Genomic DNA, 18,378 nt, shown 5'->3' on the forward strand with positions numbered 1-18,378 from the left:
TTTATTTTTGTATATAATTAAATAACTTATAAATAAGGCAACTGAAGTTTTGGGGGTATAAGACCCAAGGAGCCCATCTAAACTAGGATAAAGTAATCTTTATGGGACTACCAGTCACCACATGTTATAAAGTAATTACAGTGTCAGACTAAAGAAACATTGCTTAGTGCGCTCTCTCTAATGCGATGACAAATACCAGAAAAATAAAGAGTTTAAATTTTATATAAGCCTTTATTTACAACTTGTTTAACAACTGTACACTTTTCTGTCGCCTTGGAAGCATTATTGTTTTTGACTGGGAAAAAAAGCATTATTAAACATTTCATTTCTAATGACCATTACCTTGTATCTTTTTGTCTATATACAGATATGTATATTAATACCACTACCATGACAATCTGGTAGTTACAGAATAAGAATTCATAGGTGAACTGAAAAAGGGAAATGAATGCTTTGACACTCTAGAAATCCATCTCTTACAGAAAATATATCACTGGCAATTTCACAAACAGTTATTTTGGTAACTGGTCAACACCTAATTTAGGACAGTCAAACAAGCTGCTACTGAGAAAGAAAAGTCTCCTACGCAGCACACATTAAGTTAGTATACTGGAAACATGCTTGAGATCACTTAGGTCTGACAGAAATTTGCAGTCACTCCATGATAAAGATACTTAGATAGCTTAATTAAAATGAACAGTCAGCATGTTTACTGGAAGTTACCAGTTTCATCTGACGCTTCTCTATTGGAATTAAGGGACTCAAATAGTGGTGTCAAGCTAGACACTTTTGAGGAAGAGATCAAAATGCCTGGGGCCTGGAAAGCAACTCTGATGAGAAACTTTTGATGTGCACAGCCAGACTGCAGGAATGAGGAACAGCTCCCATACACCGATATAGCTGTTACTCCAACAGACTACACGTGGCCCCTCCACCTACTGCTCGCACATCCTGCTGCAGTGAGGAAAGCAGGCATGTCTACACAGTCGGTCCTAAACACTTACCAAGAGAACCATGGTTAAGACTTAAAGGTCAAATACTAGGCTCAAGGGATTATTCACTGCATCTTTCCAGAACTGCCAGGCCCAGCACTGCTGTCTATCACGACCAGATCCCTGAGGCCAGAACACCCCCGTTCCTCCCCCAACAGAATAGCGAAGTGCTATTGTCCATACCCCATGTCCTGACCTCTCCCTCCAGCTCCAGTCTGGCTCAGCTGGACTTTGAGGCTGGGAGGGTTGCGAGGGGCATGGCTCCATCTTCTCAGTGACAATGGTGACAGTTCTTCCTGGCTGGCTGACTTGGGCTAGCATCAGCCAGAGCCCCCAGGATTCAGGAACTTCTGGTGGGGTATTCAACAGTGGGGATGGGCAGCAGGAGCCAGGCTACTACCTCTCCCCCAGCAAGAGAGAGCAAGGAACATGGTATGGCACTCCATGCCTGACTTTTCTGCCACAGGACAATGGACAACTGCTAGTGGGGCAGAAGCAGGGACATGTGCCACAGAGGGAAGGCAGCAGAGTGACACATCTTCCAAGTCCCTTTTTACCTCAATATTCCCGCAGCAGCTGCAGGCTTGCTCAAGTGTCTGTCCCATGACTGCGCACACCCAGCACGCACAGACTACTAGGGTTGCCTGGGACTTGCACGTGAATACCAAGGGCAGCACGTGGGCCAAGGTCCTTGATGAACCTGGAGCTGGGGTCACTCGAGAATAGGACTTCTGCTCCCTCCCAACAGTGTTACAGTACTCAGTATTGCAAACGCTCTTGAGACCTTTTGGCAAATTCTATGGCTTGAAAGCCAGCCCCTACCTCTGGGAGGTTAGATAGTAGGCAAATTAACCTAGCATTCAACAGTATTTCACAGATGTATTGCCTCATGTTTTGTATCTTGCCGGTACTGTTCATCCACGTACAAAATGAAAATACAGTAGTACAAATATGCGGAAATTTTAAACGTTAAATAAAGAGCATTTAAAATTAATATTGGCAGAACAAAGCATTTTGAGTTATACTGTCTATATACTGCAAATCTTAGAGCAATATTTCATGGTACAAAAAAACAAAAAACAAAAAAACCCAGGCATGCTAGTGCAATTTGGAAATGAAATAACTAAGACTGGGATACGAACAAACAGTACAGGTAAAGTATAAATAATGCAAATAATAAGCTGGCAAGGACATTTTGCATAATACTGAGAGTCAGAAAGTGTCGACTGCTTCTCTATTAGTTACCTTCATTCATGTTCCTTTCTAGATTTGTTTGACAACTGTACACAAAGAAAAGTGTTTCTGAAAGAAACTGACAACACACCTAAAATGTAGAGAGAAAACACAACAGCCACAAACTACTGTGTATATACATTAAGTAGGCAACATTTGTAAATAAAATATTGCATGATAGCTTGATGGGGTGTGGCATTTATCAGAGGAACTTTGCTTGAAACATGGGTTGGCTAAGCACCACTTCAAAAGCATTTTCTCTTGGGAGAAATTTTCTTGGCTTTATTTGAATGTTTTAAAAAACCCAAAGTGAATCCTTTTAAAGGCCCAGGTGCTAGCAACAGTAATTGAAAAGTGCATTTATGACCTCATTAAGACTACATGTTTTATAGCGCAGCACAGGAAAAAGCATTGCAGGAAGTTTATATGTTAATACTGTTAATCAGAAATAAGTAGTGAAAGTGGATAGACTGAAAGTAAAATGGAGCGCTGAAAGGGCTACATCAATGTGCCAAATGCCTTCTCTGAACTTCTGAGTACTGGGTTTTTTTCCTCCACCAGTCTCACAAGGAGACTTTCTTTGGGGAAGGAAGGGAAGAAGAGGGAGACAGCAAAACTACTCCCCTGGATGGCAAGCTTCTTTGCAAGTGGATCTCTCTCTTTGCAATCAGATGCCCATGAGTCTTAAGTGGTGGAACTGGTTAAGTTTGGGTTATGCAGTCTGGACAGAAAAGCAAGTCATGCACTGAACAGTCCCTGTTTGATAAATAATGCTGCAGGTCATGCAATCACATCACTGCAAATAAAAAAATAAAAGAAGAAAGTTAAAAAGCAGCAAACATTTCATTACCGTTATAATATGAGAACAGAACAGGTATTTTCAAAGCAGTTTAAAAGCAAGCCTGTCTCTAGCTGCAGTTCTGCTGGCTCCAGGGAAACATTTCCTTTCAGGCTTCAACTATAAGCTTCTTAAGGTAACTAGAAGAATCAACAGAATGAATAATGTGCTAAGCACTGAACAAGGGAACAAACGTGATTCTTGTAGGATGTCCAAACTAAGACAAATCCAAACTTTAACACCAGACTGAATGACTTAACCCAACATCTTGTTCAGAATGCCTCCTAAACTATACACGGTGCACAAAATTATACAAAGTTAGCCTCCACATGCCTCACTCATTCCTGCTGCCTGTAGTGGTCATTAAAACACATTTCCTGAAGGAAAAGGTGCCTCTCCAATATTAGGAGTTGTAATCAACCAGAAAGGCAATGGGAGTTGTCCTCTCAACAATTCTGATATGTGAGAACTTTTTAAACACTGGTCACAAGATAAAAATATTAGGCTGCTTGCAGGTGTGAAAAAAACAAACAGTACTTTACTTTCAGCTTGGTGCACCCCTGCACCAAGTGCAACACATACTCAGAAGAGACTTTGCATTAGTTTGACCCAGCTAGCCCAACATCTGTGCAGATCCGGTATTTCAGTGGGGCTTTTTGGTGTTTTTATCCGATAGCTGATTGAATCAGTTATTAGATAAAAGCACCAAAAAGTTCTGCTGGAGCACCTGATCTATACAGATACTGGGGAGGCAGATCAAACTAACATGATGCCTCTTCCAGTAAAACTGTGTTTTGTTTAGTTTTTTCCCCCATGTCTGTCAGCAGCCTCCATGATTAGGGGGTTCAGTATTAAACAGTTGTGTTTGATGCCTAACTATATAGCAGTCTTGCATTCATTTTATACTGATAGCCTTTGGGCATCTCAAAACCTTCTTAAAAAAATCAAACTGAATTCTTCCTGAGAAAATACACAGGACTAAGAAATTCCAGAATATTTCCATCACAGTGTAAGGAGAAAAATAGTTTCATTGGAAGGACTTTGCATCCCACAAATTTTCATCTCACTCCCCCTAGTCATAGTCAATTCTAAACATGTCTTGTGGCAAGAGATACTGGATTGAATTTACTAGAGAAAATATTACATTAAGATAATACTTGCAAAATTTAGAACTAAACATGTCTGTCTGATTGATGTTATAATTCTGCAGAAGCCAAAAGTAAACCGTTTAACTCAAGTTGGTTACAGATAAATAAATGTACCCTTCCAAACCCCAAATTGGCTTTACTGTCCTTTTTTTTCATCCTTGCCCTCCACACCTAGCGAGAAGAGGTTGTATCTGGTGAAATGTCGTTAAAAAATGCATAAAATGAACATACACAAAGCATAATCCTGATAAAACCTATATGGAGCGATGCAGGCTTGCTTTGTGTGCGTTATTCACTCCAGCACTGCTAAGTGAGCATGCACAAAGTGATGCAATGTTTGGAAATAATAAAAGAAAAATTTAGTCCTGAAAATTTTAAGCAGACAACTTTCTTTGGGTATACGTGATTCGACCAACTAAATAATTGTAAAAATTGTTGGTCTAATGAAAGATATCACATTTACCCAACAAACCAAGTCTGCCTACGTCCTTAGACCAATAAGGCTACAACCAGCACTCCTGAAAATTTTAAACATTCAAGTTAAATAAGATTGCATAGGTTGGTTTAAACAAACAGCCTGTTCTTTGCTCTCACCTGCATGTGAGATGCCTGTACAAGAGAACTGATGAAGTCCACAGCTAACATAATTTAATAGAACAGATGTGAAAATTTACTCTTGAAGTTGTTAGTGAAAGACCTTCAAAAACTTCCCTGATTCTGCAAATCTGAATAGGACTCTTTTCAGGATGTACCAAATGCCCTATGATTCTACAAGGAAGGCTTTAAGTGCCCTTCTGACGAGAAAAGTTCACATGGCAATACTGGAAACGAACCCATTAATTTATTCTTCCAGAAATCTCTGCCACAGCAGAGGTTCCTCCCCCTCCCCCTCTGCAAAAAAGTTAGCAAACCACCTGCTACTAAGCATCATTTCATAAGCTGGAATAAATGCAATATAGAGGGGCAGTTCTGCAGTTGGTGTAAACTGTCATTGCTCCAGTGACTTCATCAGAGCATTGACAAGATATCCCAGTGGAGGGATCTACCTAGAGAGAAGATTCACTTCCCTTTCCACATCCAGGTCTCTCCTCTACCCCCCCACCCAACCTCCCAGTCTAGTTTCAAACAACTGAGGTGACAGCATTTCACAACTTCCCTGGGGGTTGATCCATAGGGAGAAATCCCCCACGGACATCCAGCGTAGAGTTTTCCATTGCTCTATTTAATCTTATTCTCTGTATCTAACTCTCCTTATACTATATCCATCTCTGTAGTTTTTATGTCTCTTGTCCACCTCAGCTGCAGCATCAGTTGGGAAGAAAAGACGGCCCACAGCCCTTCCCCCAAATCTTTCCTATCTAGTCATGATCAGCAATGTTGGATGTATCTACCCATGTTTTTTTTCTTAATTCAAGCACCATTTATAAGTTAGCATTAAAGCAAAGTAAATGTGTAGTTCCTTCTAGCTTTCAGCTAAGCAAATCCCTCCCCAACCTTTTATTTGGTCTTTTCTGAAACTCCTTCAGTTTAACATGTTTCCAGCTGGTACTGAGTCCAGAACAGCACACAGCATATTAGTTGCAATCTGAACTGTGCCATGGTGAGAAGAAGTAGCCTTAATATTTACTTCACAATTTCATGAAACCTTCACACATTTTGTTTGGGAGGGTAACCTAATTTGCTAATTTGCTGATGACAGTGATTATTATTATTATTTTGATTTTCCTACATATATTCCATTGCAAAGGATTCGAGTTACATTTGCACTCTCTGTGCCACATTGCATTCATTACTCTTCGCAGCTTCTGTTTACTTGTAAAAATATTTGCTGTGATATCAGATTCAAAATTGCGATAATTTCTAACCCTGTCATGCTTGCAATGGGTCTTCACAGTGAAGAGAAATCAGCAAGGCTCTACAGATAAATTCTAGGCAAGCACTTTGAACTGTGCAACACTCATTCCTGCAAGGAAGTGGCTCCAAACCTGTTGAGTGAGAGTACGTCCAATAATGGCTATAAGAATGGCAATATAAAAGCAAAAATCAGTGCAAAGGGCACATTTTTCACTGTTCGGAAGATGGAACCAGGCATTTCACCTCTACTTGAAACCTGCGCTTTCACCTTCTGCTCCTGTTCAGAAGTTGCTCCAGTCCTTCACTGAAGAACATGTCTATGCTTAACAATGCATGCTGTTACTACAAAGGGGACGTGTTTTTAAAGTCCTGTTTTACTCCCCAGTACTTCCATTTTGTTTGAGCAGTGCTTTACATTGCTGCCTCTCTGACATCTTAGACAACCAGCTCAGCAGCAAGCCAAGATTACTGGGATCACAGTAATCAAATAGCTTCAAATAGCAGAATCAGCATGTAGTACTAGCAACTCTCCAGGGAGCTGTGCTATCTTCATCAGTTCTCTAAGTGGCTTTGCATACACAACAAGCAGTGACACAGATCATTGACTTTCTGTCAGCAGCAACCGGGCTACAGAACCACTTTGGAGCAACTGCACTACTTGAACAAGCATGTACCAAAAGAAGGTGAACTCCTGGTTCCAATGGGATCAATAGCAAACGTCCATTGCCTTCAGTAGGTTCAGGATTTCACCTAGAGCATTTACCATGAGCTTTTTCTGATGTCAGCTGTGTTTGGATTAGTTTGACAAGCTGCCTTGAATCTGTTGTTCACTGTTAATTTGACATCCTGGAGGCTTGTGCAGTTTGGGAAAAAATGCGTATTACTTTTAGTTGAGTTCTAGTCCGTTTTTGTTCACATCTTGCCTTCTGTCCAATTTAATGAGCAGGTACATTTTAAAGACGATGCTGCTGTTCCACAACCTCCAAAGAAAACATGAAGTCAAGTAAAGAAAAATGGAAAAAACAAACTCTCCAGATACTATGGTAGAGCTGGTTGCAAAGAAGAGAGCTCTGGAGAGTCACCATGTCAGGTTTAAAATCTGCGAGACTGGCATGGCTGAAAAGACAACTCCACTGTTCTGGAGACAAGAGGAATGCCTCTTGGCAGGGTTTCTAAATCCATCAGGTGATAGTCAAAATTAATTTAAAAAATGTAGCAGCCACAAGGGCCAACTCATTTGGTATTCTGCTTCATGCAGTTCACAAAAAATACTAAGGAACACACTTCTCCAGAGAGTTTATACCCGAGAAGCCTCCCAAAATGATGTTGCTTTCCGTTTCTTCTGCTGAGGAAAGAAGTTTTTCATTGTCAAAGTCACTGACAAACATCTGTTGTCTTCCTGGACAGGGAAGAAATGTCTTCTGCTCATAACTGAGGGATTTCAGTGTCAAGGGCTCACCAGAGCCAACCAGGACTTCTAGGAAGCCTTCAAGTTTCCTGAGAACAGCACACAGCTGCTGCCAAAATAGTCTAACACTTTTTGCTTAGATTTCTTATTTCAGGAAAGATGGTGAGGGGTTAGTCTTTTTGGTAAAGAAGTGGTTGGGTATTTTTGATTCAACCAGAATTTACCCCTTGTGTTGCACAGAGCTCACACACTAGACTGTGCCAAATATATCCTTTTTATTTAGGAGAGGCACTAAGCAGGAAAGTAATTTTGTTCACCGTCCTGAAGCATGCAGGGAAGCATACAAGGCCTGTCCAGAACCAGTCTCAAGCCAGTATTAATCAAATCTCTCACATTGGATTCACCTTTTCATTTTTAAGGCAAAAAACGCATAATATTTCACCTAAAACTAAAGCAAATGCAATTATTTCAAGAAAGGGTTTTTGAAAGCTATTTTCCGTCGAGCACGAGTGAGTTCATTTTAAGACCATGCTGAGAACACACTGAAAATATGACTGTATTTGTGCGTCTTTCAAATTCTTATTTAGTTAGATTCATATTTAACTAAATTAGTAGACAAACTTGGAGACAAAACTTCCCTATTAAAAATTTTGGAATTCTTTTCATTTGCAAGTAGTTTTTGGCAGCTCATAATGGAAAGGAAGAGCCTGACAGACAAAAATGGCAATACAGCTTTAAATATGCTTGGGTTCCTTTCTAGGAACGTTGTATTCCTTATTCAGAAACATTAAATTTACTTATAAAAATGATTAACACTGGCTACTTTACACAAAGTACTTACAAGTTAGGATGACCAGTGTGGCCTCTACAAAAGACTAAAAAGACTTTGCAAAAACTTTGTACTCATTTTGTTATATGGAGTTCATGAAATTTTTCTTCAGCATTTTGTTTCTTAACACAAAATACAGCAAAACAAATACTAGTTTATGGAGTTAACAAGAGTCCTAAACTGCCTTTATGCTGTTAGGATAAGAATCTGCTGTAGTGCAAATACAACTCTCTTACCTAAACCTGCAGGCATAGAACAGAGGGCAGACCACCTCTATAAATATTTTAATCTCTCCATGCATAACATCATAAAACAATTCTTTCTATATGATGGGTGTTTGTACTGTAGGAAAAATCAAGATCAAGATGAATTTTTAAGCATATATTTTAATGCATATTTTTAACTTGGAGTAGTTTTAAACAGCTAGTTTTCAATCAAAAGTTCAGATTAAAATATAATCTGGGATACTTACAAAAACGAACATAAGCTATATTTAATGGGGTTTATCGAAAGTAAAAATAATTAAATTTAGACACTAGATTGTATGCACAATGAAGGGCAAGGATTTTTTTTCTCTCAAGGTAAAATTGTCACAACGTGTACACAGACTAAGTAAGCTTCCCTAGGAGTAAACATATTATGTCTAATACTGACAGGCATTATAGGATGAGCAACTTTAACTCACCAAGAAGTTAGTGGGCTTAGGGTAAGCAGAATCATGCAAAAAGTGCTCAGCACTTTGCAAGACTGGGTCCTAACCTAATATTAACCATGAAAGCCAGTCACCTGTCTCACTGACCAAAGGGAAGGCGTTACAAAAATGGTGAGACACGTAATTAGACAACTACCTGTTAAAAATTAGTACACCAAATGACACAGCCAGTTTTCGACAAAGTCAGCAACAAACTTGCCTCAAGGCACTGATATAATTTATAAGGCAATTGATATAATCATCTTCCAAATCAGTATTTTAGAAGTAAGTTTTTTAGTGGCGGATGACAATTTGAGCACAGTAAGAGCAATAGTATTCAGCTGGACCTCAGTCCATAATGTCGTTACAGAATTACACCACTTTAAATTAAATGCCTTCGTTTAAACCGATGAAGCAGTAGCATATTAAACCACTCCAAATATTTCTTAATTTGTTTTTGAATCAACCTGACAAAGAAGAGTGGGGAAAAATATCTGAATAACAATCACCTCTGTCAACAAACAGCAGAGGATACTGGTGAATAAATAAAGCAGACGTGAAACGTTTTAAAGGAAGATGAACTAAAGAAGAGGCTCCCAAATCATCCCACTTCCCAACTGATGCCAAGTGCCAAAAACAGGAGAGACTTCTGCTCATAAAAGAACCAGCTCATTTTTGTACCAGAAGCATCCAATACTGGGTGCCATGGGCTGTTGCTATGGGGCACCAATGCCAGTGCCTAGGTCTTTCTGCAGCCAACATGGTTTTCAACAGCTTCATACAGTAATTCTGCATTTCTGTTAACCGTTTTCAGAGATTTTAACCACAGATTACTACACAGTCAAAAGGAAACTAATTCTTTTTAAACAAAGCATCTCATAAAGGATGGTAACATAGGTAGGCACAAATATACCATCTGTGACAGGAAATGTACGTTTGCAACAATAACCTATGTGAGGCTTTAGGTAAGAGATGAGGGCATCATATACAGTAAAAAGACTCCATTATTATACAGCAACTCTTCTAGATGTTTTCAAAATTTTGGCAAATTTAAAATGGCAAAGAGAGAAAGAGAGAGAGGAAGACTCCAAAAATAAAAGGAAATGGTATTAAAACAATGAGATACCATACTGAAACCCTTCCTGAACTGAAGAACAACTGTGGTAACAAGGTAGAGAGAGAGAGAGAGAGAAAGAGAGAGAGGGTGCTGGTTGAGTTTCCTGAAATGTTGTCACGTGCAACAGAAGTATGCCTGGATCACAGGGTAGTTTCCTTTCTAAAGGCAAGGTTTTTCTACCTTGCTGTAGCTGGCTGGACGTGCCCAGGGTACGATCTCCTTGTGCTGGTGGCTTGCCTTTGTCTAGCCAGGAAGGACTGTCCTGAGCCTGTACTAGCCAGTCTATCTTCTGCTGCTTTTTTATGCAGAGTCATTCCCTAGGAATAAACAGAAACTCATTAGTGAACCTGCTGTGCCTGTACACAGTGCTATACTTATGGGAGATGTGGTCTGTACATCTGAAAGTCTGTAAAACTAGTAAGTTAGAATTACAAAACAGAAAACTTAGGCTCCCTCTTCCGTGAAGTGATGCTTCTGTCTTTGCAGCTTAAAATCACCTTGCTTTTTAACACTGTAAGCTTATGCTTAATTTATCATAATCATAATCTCCTTCAGCATTTGACAGTTACTTAATTTATGACAAGGGTGTTTAGAAAATACAGGTATGCACTCTTTCCCAGTAATCACTTTACATACAAGTCAGTGTTTGCTAAGGTTTTCTACCCAATGAAGCATCATAACCCTCAAACTCTCTCATGACCAGCCTGTCCCCTCTCCTTTAAAATTTTAATTGAAGGGGGAAGAAAGTGAATGCGCGTCATGTCCTTAGGGATTATTGGTGGTCTGCAGCTCAAAGGCTGGGTACCCTGCAATGGGTTATATGTAATTAAAAGTAAATGCATCCACCCTTCAGAATGCACACAGAAAAATATGTTTCAGAACAGTATACGTTAAATAAATGAAAAATGGTTCACGATACATGCCACAAAAACAACACAGGTTAAGGTTTTTAATTCTTGTACTTTCGGAATTCCTTACCATATTGTACCAGGCACTAACAATAAACTTCTCCTCCATTTCTCTTTGACTCTTCGTTTTCTCATATTCTTTCTAGTAAAGAAAAATTACCACAAGTTGAAAGCTGTTTGGTAAAAGTGGATGGTAAATATTAGAAAGATAGTCTCTGTATTCACTCAAAATGCCTAGCTAAAACAGAAAAGTCACCTAGAAAGGTGATGGGGAAATGGGCAGATTATTACCTCTAACGAATGGAACATTCGGTCACGTTCCTGCAGTTGATTCTTCAGAGCCTGTATCTCGGGAGCTGCACCCTGGTTCTGCTTAGGATCTAAAGTTCGGATAACCTGCAAGAGGCAAACACTACAGTGTAAGTGGATGCCCCGAAGTGGATCTCTCAAAGCACTTCTAGATTAAATAAAAGGTGCCAGGAGCCAAAGGATTATAAACAGGGATCCAGGTTTTCCTTTTGCCACAGAAAAACACAGATTTTCTCATTTAAAGGAGAAAATCATGGATACCACGGGTTTCCTGTTGTAGGCTGGCAAAGTTCCAGCCTGCAAAGGGCTGCAAGGAGCAAGATGCACATGGCCAGCAATACAGCCAGGCCACAGTGGAGAGCAGCTCCCCCAGCTGCCTGCAGGTAAGTCTATAGGGGGGGAAGGGGGGCAGAAGTGACGCATGGGGAGGAGGGACAGACTCAGGCAGCCACAGCAAAGGAGGGAGTGGGGCAGGGTTGGGGGAGCCACCCAGCCACAGTGGGAATGCATGGCCATGAGGCCTGGCTGGGGGAGTGGGACGGAACCACAGGTGGCTCATCTGGGGAGTGGCGGGGGGCTCACTCCCCCATGCTGTGCACTTCTGGGGACAGGGGCATGTGCCTCCCACCTAGATTTGTGCATGGAGCAGCGGAAGATGCGGGCTGCCTGCCGCAGGCTTGGGGTTCCCCACCCTGCTACCCTCCACCCAGAAGCTCTGTGGTCCAGTGGGCAGGACCCAGCACAGGAAGGTAGAGCAGGGCAGGGAGGCTCAGTACTGCCACTGCTGCTGCTGGGAGCCCTGTGCCAGCTGCGCGGCCAAGGTGAGGCATGCCCTGCCTGTCTAGCAGCAGCAGGGAGGCATAACTCCATGCCACACACTGCCTCCCCCATTGCTGCTGAGCAGGCAGAGGGTACCTTGCCATGGCAGTGCAGCTTGTGTGGGGGTCCTGGAGGTGGAAGTGGCTACAGCAGTCAGCCTCCCTGGCCTCTCACACAAGGTCTCACCCGCTGGGCTGCAGAGGCCCCTGGGGAGAGGGTAGCAGGGCAGGGAGCCCCAAGCCTATGGTGAGCAGCCCGCATCCTCCCCCACCCCCACAGGCTCTGCTCAGCTCCAGTCCAGCTGCGCCACCTGTGGGTGGTGGTGGTGGAAGGGTCTCCACGCTCTGCCCCAGCTGCAGCAGCCACCAGGTCCCATAGCCCTGGCAGCTGGAGGCTCCCTCTGGCAGAGCTGGAGGGGTAGAGCAGGTGGCTGTGGGTTGGGAGTGAGGGACACTGGAACGACTGGTGGGGGAGGACATAACTTGGGAGCAAGGGGCAACGGCAGGGGCAGGGCACCAGCAGATCAGGGCTGCTCAGTGCCACAAAGTGGGCGGGGGGGGGTGGGGAGGGAATGCACACAGGCAACGACAGTGACAGTTAGATCCACGTCTTGGTGAGGGCAGGGGGAGCTCTTATTTTCCATGATAAAAAACCAAAATCAAATACCAAAATACTGACTGAGACACTGGCAGGTTTCCAAATTGCTTTAAATTTGTAACTATATCAAAACATTGTGTTCAACTGATACACACACGCACACAAGCGAGAGAGGTTTTATTTTAATCGTGGAAAAATGCAGATTTGGGGGTTTTAAATCAGAGAACTTTGGATTTTTTTTTTTAAATCAGAGAATTTGGTATTTTTAAAATGAGAAAACAAGGATCCCTGAATATAACCATGCAAGACAGGTCTCAGGCACATGTAACTTAATGGTTCAAAGAAACTGAACAGAATGCGGGAAGAACACACTGTTCTGAGAAGATGAATCCTTTAATCCAATCTTCCCCCTCATGCTAGGGCAGTGGTAGCAAATATCCTGCCACAGCCCAAATCCCTTAGGCAGGATAATATAAAGTCTACTACTGAACATATTAGCGACCGTTCTCTGCTGCATACTAAGAGCCTCCATCAAAACAAAGCTATCAGGGGAAGAAAGTAAAAGCTTATAGGCTTGAGAAACTACAGAAGCACAGAGAACCAGTTTTCCCTCTCAACCTCCACTGTCACAGTGTTAGGGTGTGGAGCATATTTCCCTGCAGGCTTCACTTCATTGCTAAGGTGCATTTGCAGTCATTGTTTTCTTCTCAACTCCTGACCCTGAACTCAAGGACTCCTCTCTGGAAAGGAATGGCGGAAACTGGCCATGACTCAGGGGCTTTGAGCTGCTACACTGGTTTCCCCTGGCAGCAATGAAGAACTGGGACCCCAAGGGGATGCACAGCAGATAAAGATCCCATCATTAAAGTCTGAAGGGGAGATACAGCTATCCAGCTTGATTTTTATATGGCACGTAGTCCAGCGGCATCTGAATGCCTTCTACAATTGCAGGAAGAGAGTGAGTGACAGTTTTAAAAAACGAGTGGGGCAAGACCAATTAATTTTTTTCCTCATTTCTTTCTTTCATTAATTTCTATTTCAGAACCCTGCACAGCTAATGAGGATGAGTGAGAGTGATGTCAGGTAATGAAATGTCAAATAGGATATACTGGAACAAAATGATCATTTAAAATTTAAATAGGTCACCTCTACCGGGTGGTATTCACCCAAGATCTCTTAAGGAGATTAATTATTAAAAGTGGCTATTGAGCTGTTAAGAAAGCACATATTTGGTTGGTAAACCTAGCTGCTGCACTGGTGAATAGTAATCATCATACCCATCTTGATAAAAGACCTTAGAAAATATTAGGAAATGACCATTGACCTCCAAAAGGTAAATTAGTTGAAAAATAAATTGAAGAAGGTGCGTCATAGATGCCTAGATTGATATATAAACTGGATAAACTTTACATAAAGGGAAACCATACCTCTCTACACCTATTAGAATGTTTTCAGGGACAACCAGTGGCATAATAGATAAGAGAAAAAGTGGCAAATATCATTTGTTTGAACGCTGCAAAAACTTTTGGCATCCTTCACGAGGAGCAAATGTGGAAACTATGAAGGTACAAGAAGATGAGTAATAATGTTCTATAAAGGTCTAGGAGCTCATTTAATGGGTTCTAAAATTCTATCTACTTGGAAGAAACTTTGACATCATCACAAACAGATCAGTGAAAACACATAAGGATATATGAAAGACTAAGAGTAAAAACATCAAAACACCAGTACATTCCCACACCCTAAATACTATGGTCAGTTATAGTCACTTGATTTCAAAAAAGACATAGGAAAGAGTGTAAAAAAAAAGTCAAGAGAAGAACATGGTTAGAAGCATGGGATGGCTTTCATTTGAAGCTCTATTAAAAAGATAATTTACTTTGGGGAAGGGATAAGTAAAAGGTGATATAATGTGGGATTATATAAAAAGTTAATGGGTAGACATGAACTCTGAAGGTAATGCCTGAAGCATAGAGCAGAAAGGTCAAAGATCTGATCTACAAGCTGAATTCAGCCCCAGAGCCCTTGAGGCTCTTAGAGGGGCCCTGTTTCAGAAGGTGAGTCTAGATCTGGTCTGTGAGGCTCCTTGCAGTCTGAATTTGGCCAAGGGGGCTAGGTGAGTTTAACACTCTTGGTACAGAGCTCAGAAGGATTGAAAAAAAAATGATTACTGTATTTACTTGAATATAAGATGATCCTGAACAAAAGATGAACCTCCCCTACCCAGTAATTAGATTTTATATAAGGAAAATTTATAAATGTGTTACAATTTTCCAGGTGTAGAAACTAATTATTGGAGTTCTACCTCGATTTTGTCTTCCTCCCACTACTACAGCAGGGAAATTAATTTGGGGGGAAGGAAGAGGAGCAGGCAGCTACTGTGCTCTCTACTCCCCTAATTTCTTCACCCTGCAGCCACTTCCTGCCCTCCCTGTCAGACCCTGCTTTCCCCGAGCACATGGCAGGGAGGGAAAATTTGAAAATACTTCATTGAAAAACATGCTTGCAGTAATTTGCATCTAGACATATTACTATGGGTACCTATAGACTTAATTCATTCAGACTTGATGCAGCAGTTTCAAAAAAGGTAAAACGCGAGTTTTAGCACAGGTACTCCATAAACATGCTTTTAGGGAGCACTTTTGTACCTACCTATATATCATACAAACTATGCATGATATTTATCCAAAGCCAAAAGGCTCATGATTTATCATACAGTTCACTGGGTTGGGTCAACTGTGTTTCAAGCCACGGTGACCCCATTGCTTAGAATGGCTCAGTATGTGTGTATACTCCAGATACCACCCACAAAGGATCCATGTGGTAATCGGCACCCCCACTCATGCCTGGAACTGGGTGTTCTTATTACAAGTCCTGGAATCTTCCAAAAATGTATATACAGATGGGGTACAGGGCAACATGGTCTGGCTCTACCTCATGGAGGGGCGGCGTCACACTAATCATATGTGACAGACGGAGAGAGGGGATGACAGAGGGATTCTGGGTGAACTGTTTGGGGCCCCGTTTGGTGATGTTTTGCAGACATTTAAGACTGGTGAAGAAACAGGAATCACTGCAAATGGGAAAGAAAGGTGCAGCTCAGTTTTGCAAGCGAAAAGGAAGTCACAATGTAGTCAGTCAGCATGTGCATAATCACTGAGCCATGAGATAGCATCCTCAGCTGCCATGTGCAGTCCGTGTAGTCCACCACTGAACTCAGTCAGCAGGCAGTCATCGGCAATATGCAACATGGTGTGCATTTTGCCATAGCTACGGTCTGGGTTATCACAAAGACCCCAATGGTGGAGGTTGGCTGCGCACAGACCTTACCCTGTCCGGAACCTGTTCAGCAAGGCCCACTGACAGCATGGCAGGTTGAAGCCTGGTCGGCAGACTGTAGGATCTGTGATAAGGAACTTGTTTGGTTGTGGTGATGACCTCCATACCTCGTACCAGAGCGTCTCCATCATGTGGTTCTTGTGCAGCAGTTTGAACCACAGTGGGTGCTGTGATGGTAGACATATGGTAGGTGGATTTAAGAAATCGTCCTACAGTGGCAGGCTTGGATTGGCACAGATCTTCTCCAGTAGCTTACTACAGTAAAAGCTGTGTTAACTGGCATTCAAGTAACCAGAACACTATTAACTGGAATTTCCGGCCAGCTGGCCAGACGTGGGGGGTGGGGTGGGAAGGAAAGCTCACATGCAGCAGGGAAACCTATCTGCCGCCATCATGTACCACCCTGTGCTGTCGCTGCTCCATGTGTGGCTGCTGCCCCCTCCCCCCACTCCACGTCCAACTGAAAACCCCCTGCTTTCAGGTAACCAGAATTTTTATATACCCGGCACCCCCCTTACCCCACTCATGCCGGATAACAAAGCTTTTACTGTAGTTGCAAATTTCTGTCAGATACGAGGGGGAACAATGTTGCTCAGGACCGGGAGCTGTGGCAGAGGGGTCAGTTGAAGAGTTCCCAAGATGATGTGCATTGTTGAATGTAGCTGCACATCAGCAAGTTTGGTTTGTGATGACCGATTCCAGACTGGTGCACAGTACTCTGCCGCAGAGTATGAGATGGCAAGAACTGACATCCTTAAGCTTGAGGCTCTTGCACCACATGATGAATTAGCTAGCTTCTTAAGGAGGCTGTTGGGCATCTTAACTTTCATTGCTGTCTTTTTCAAGTGTTCATGATAGCTCGGTGTCTGGTCCAGTGTCACATGCAGGTAGATGGGCTGTGCTTTGTGCCTCAGCCTCTGGCCATTCAGGTAGATAACCAGGTCCCAGGCAGCATTGGCACTGTGTAGGGGGAAAATGCTGGAAATAATCTTACTGATGCTTTGCAAATAAATGCTTTATTTGCATTATAAATGTTTTGCAGTACTCAGCCAGCTCTGTGACATAACTGTTCAAAGTGTGTTCTAGCTCAAAGAAAGTCTGGGCCTGGAATCCACAGCAGATGTTGTCAGCATAGATTAATTTCTGTGATGGTGTTTGCAGCAAGTAATTGGTGTAGTTGTTGTACAAGGTTGGAGCAAGCACAGATCCCTGAGGTAGTCTGTTGGTCTGTCTTCTCACCCATGAGCACCCTGAACTCGCTGTTGCAGAGAAGCAGTTCAACGTCAGTCACTCATGCAGGTAGCACTCTTGCTATCTTTACAAGCAGACTGGTGCGCTAAACAGTACTGTATGCTGCTGTGAGGTCAATGAAAACCAAGCTTGTCTTAAGGTTCCTCTGAAAATTATTTTCAGTGAATGTTGTTAGCTCAAGTACTTCGACCTTGTTGGAAACCTGCTTGATAGATACTCAGGATGTTCTTCACCTCTGGGAGTATGAGCTGTGGAGTCAGGTACTCCAGGATTTTAAAAAAAGACAGAAAGCAGTGATATTGGGCAATATCTTGACACCTGGTTTTGGTATTTTGCTAGTTTGGGGTGGCCGATTACTTTTTGACATGCACCAGATCTTTAGCAGATTTTCCTTGCATGTGATCCTTGTAAAGAACTGAACCAACCAAGAACGATCATGTGGCCCGAGTGCTTCAAGAACTTGGGGGAGATGTTGTCATAGCCAGCAGCAGTCCTAGACTTGATTCACTGTAGTGGCTCACCATGACTTGAAAAGAGTAGGCACTTTGGAAGACTGCACTCAATCCGCACTACCATATATCTTACTTAGATAGGCTGCACTACCCTAGTCTTATGATAGGTTCCCATCACCATTGGAAGCCTGATCTCTGCCTTAAAGGCAAAGAAATGGATCAACAGAGCATCAGGGTATAAGGAGTGGAGGAGAGAGACCCAAAGCACAAAACAATGGCAGTCGTGGCAAGTAAACATGAGGTGGAAAGAGCTGAAGAGTGGAAATGAAGATCTGGAGACAGATGGAGAGTAGACAAAAGTGGGGAAGAAAGTTGGTGACAGTGGGAGCAACAGCAGAGGCAGCAACAATAAGAGTGATGATGCCAGAAGGAAGACAGGTCCAGAGGAAAGCAGGAGACAGAATGGGAGTAGTAGGAGAAGGTACATTGGGCAAGAAGCAAAGGGCAGCAGGAGCACTACAGCAGGCCAGCCTACTGGGAGTGGCACAGTGGGAAAACATGGAAGCAGCACCAAAAGAAACTAGAGAGGAGTG

At 42.4% G+C, this 18,378-nt stretch overlaps 1 protein-coding gene across 2 annotated transcripts in view; it reads right to left on the reverse strand.

Annotated features, from left to right (window-relative positions):
- Positions 1–211: 211 nt before the first annotated feature.
- The window catches only part of HOOK3 (hook microtubule tethering protein 3), a 132,073-nt gene continuing 113,906 nt past the window's right edge, over positions 212–18,378 (reverse strand). For both annotated transcript variants that reach the window (XM_019517128.1, XM_019517127.1), the window contains 4 exons: positions 11,310–11,414; positions 11,089–11,160; positions 10,291–10,427; positions 212–3,021 (listed from right to left, as the gene is read on the reverse strand). In XM_019517128.1, coding sequence (XP_019372673.1) covers positions 3,006–3,021; positions 10,291–10,427; positions 11,089–11,160; positions 11,310–11,414 — 330 coding nt within the window. In that variant the 3' untranslated portion in view covers positions 212–3,005. The remainder of the gene's footprint in view (positions 3,022–10,290; positions 10,428–11,088; positions 11,161–11,309; positions 11,415–18,378) is intronic.

This window comes from Gavialis gangeticus, unplaced genomic scaffold (assembly GCF_001723915.1).
Source record: "Gavialis gangeticus isolate Ggan-Ray unplaced genomic scaffold, GavGan_comp1, whole genome shotgun sequence".
Classification (NCBI taxonomy): domain Eukaryota; kingdom Metazoa; phylum Chordata; order Crocodylia; family Gavialidae; genus Gavialis; species Gavialis gangeticus.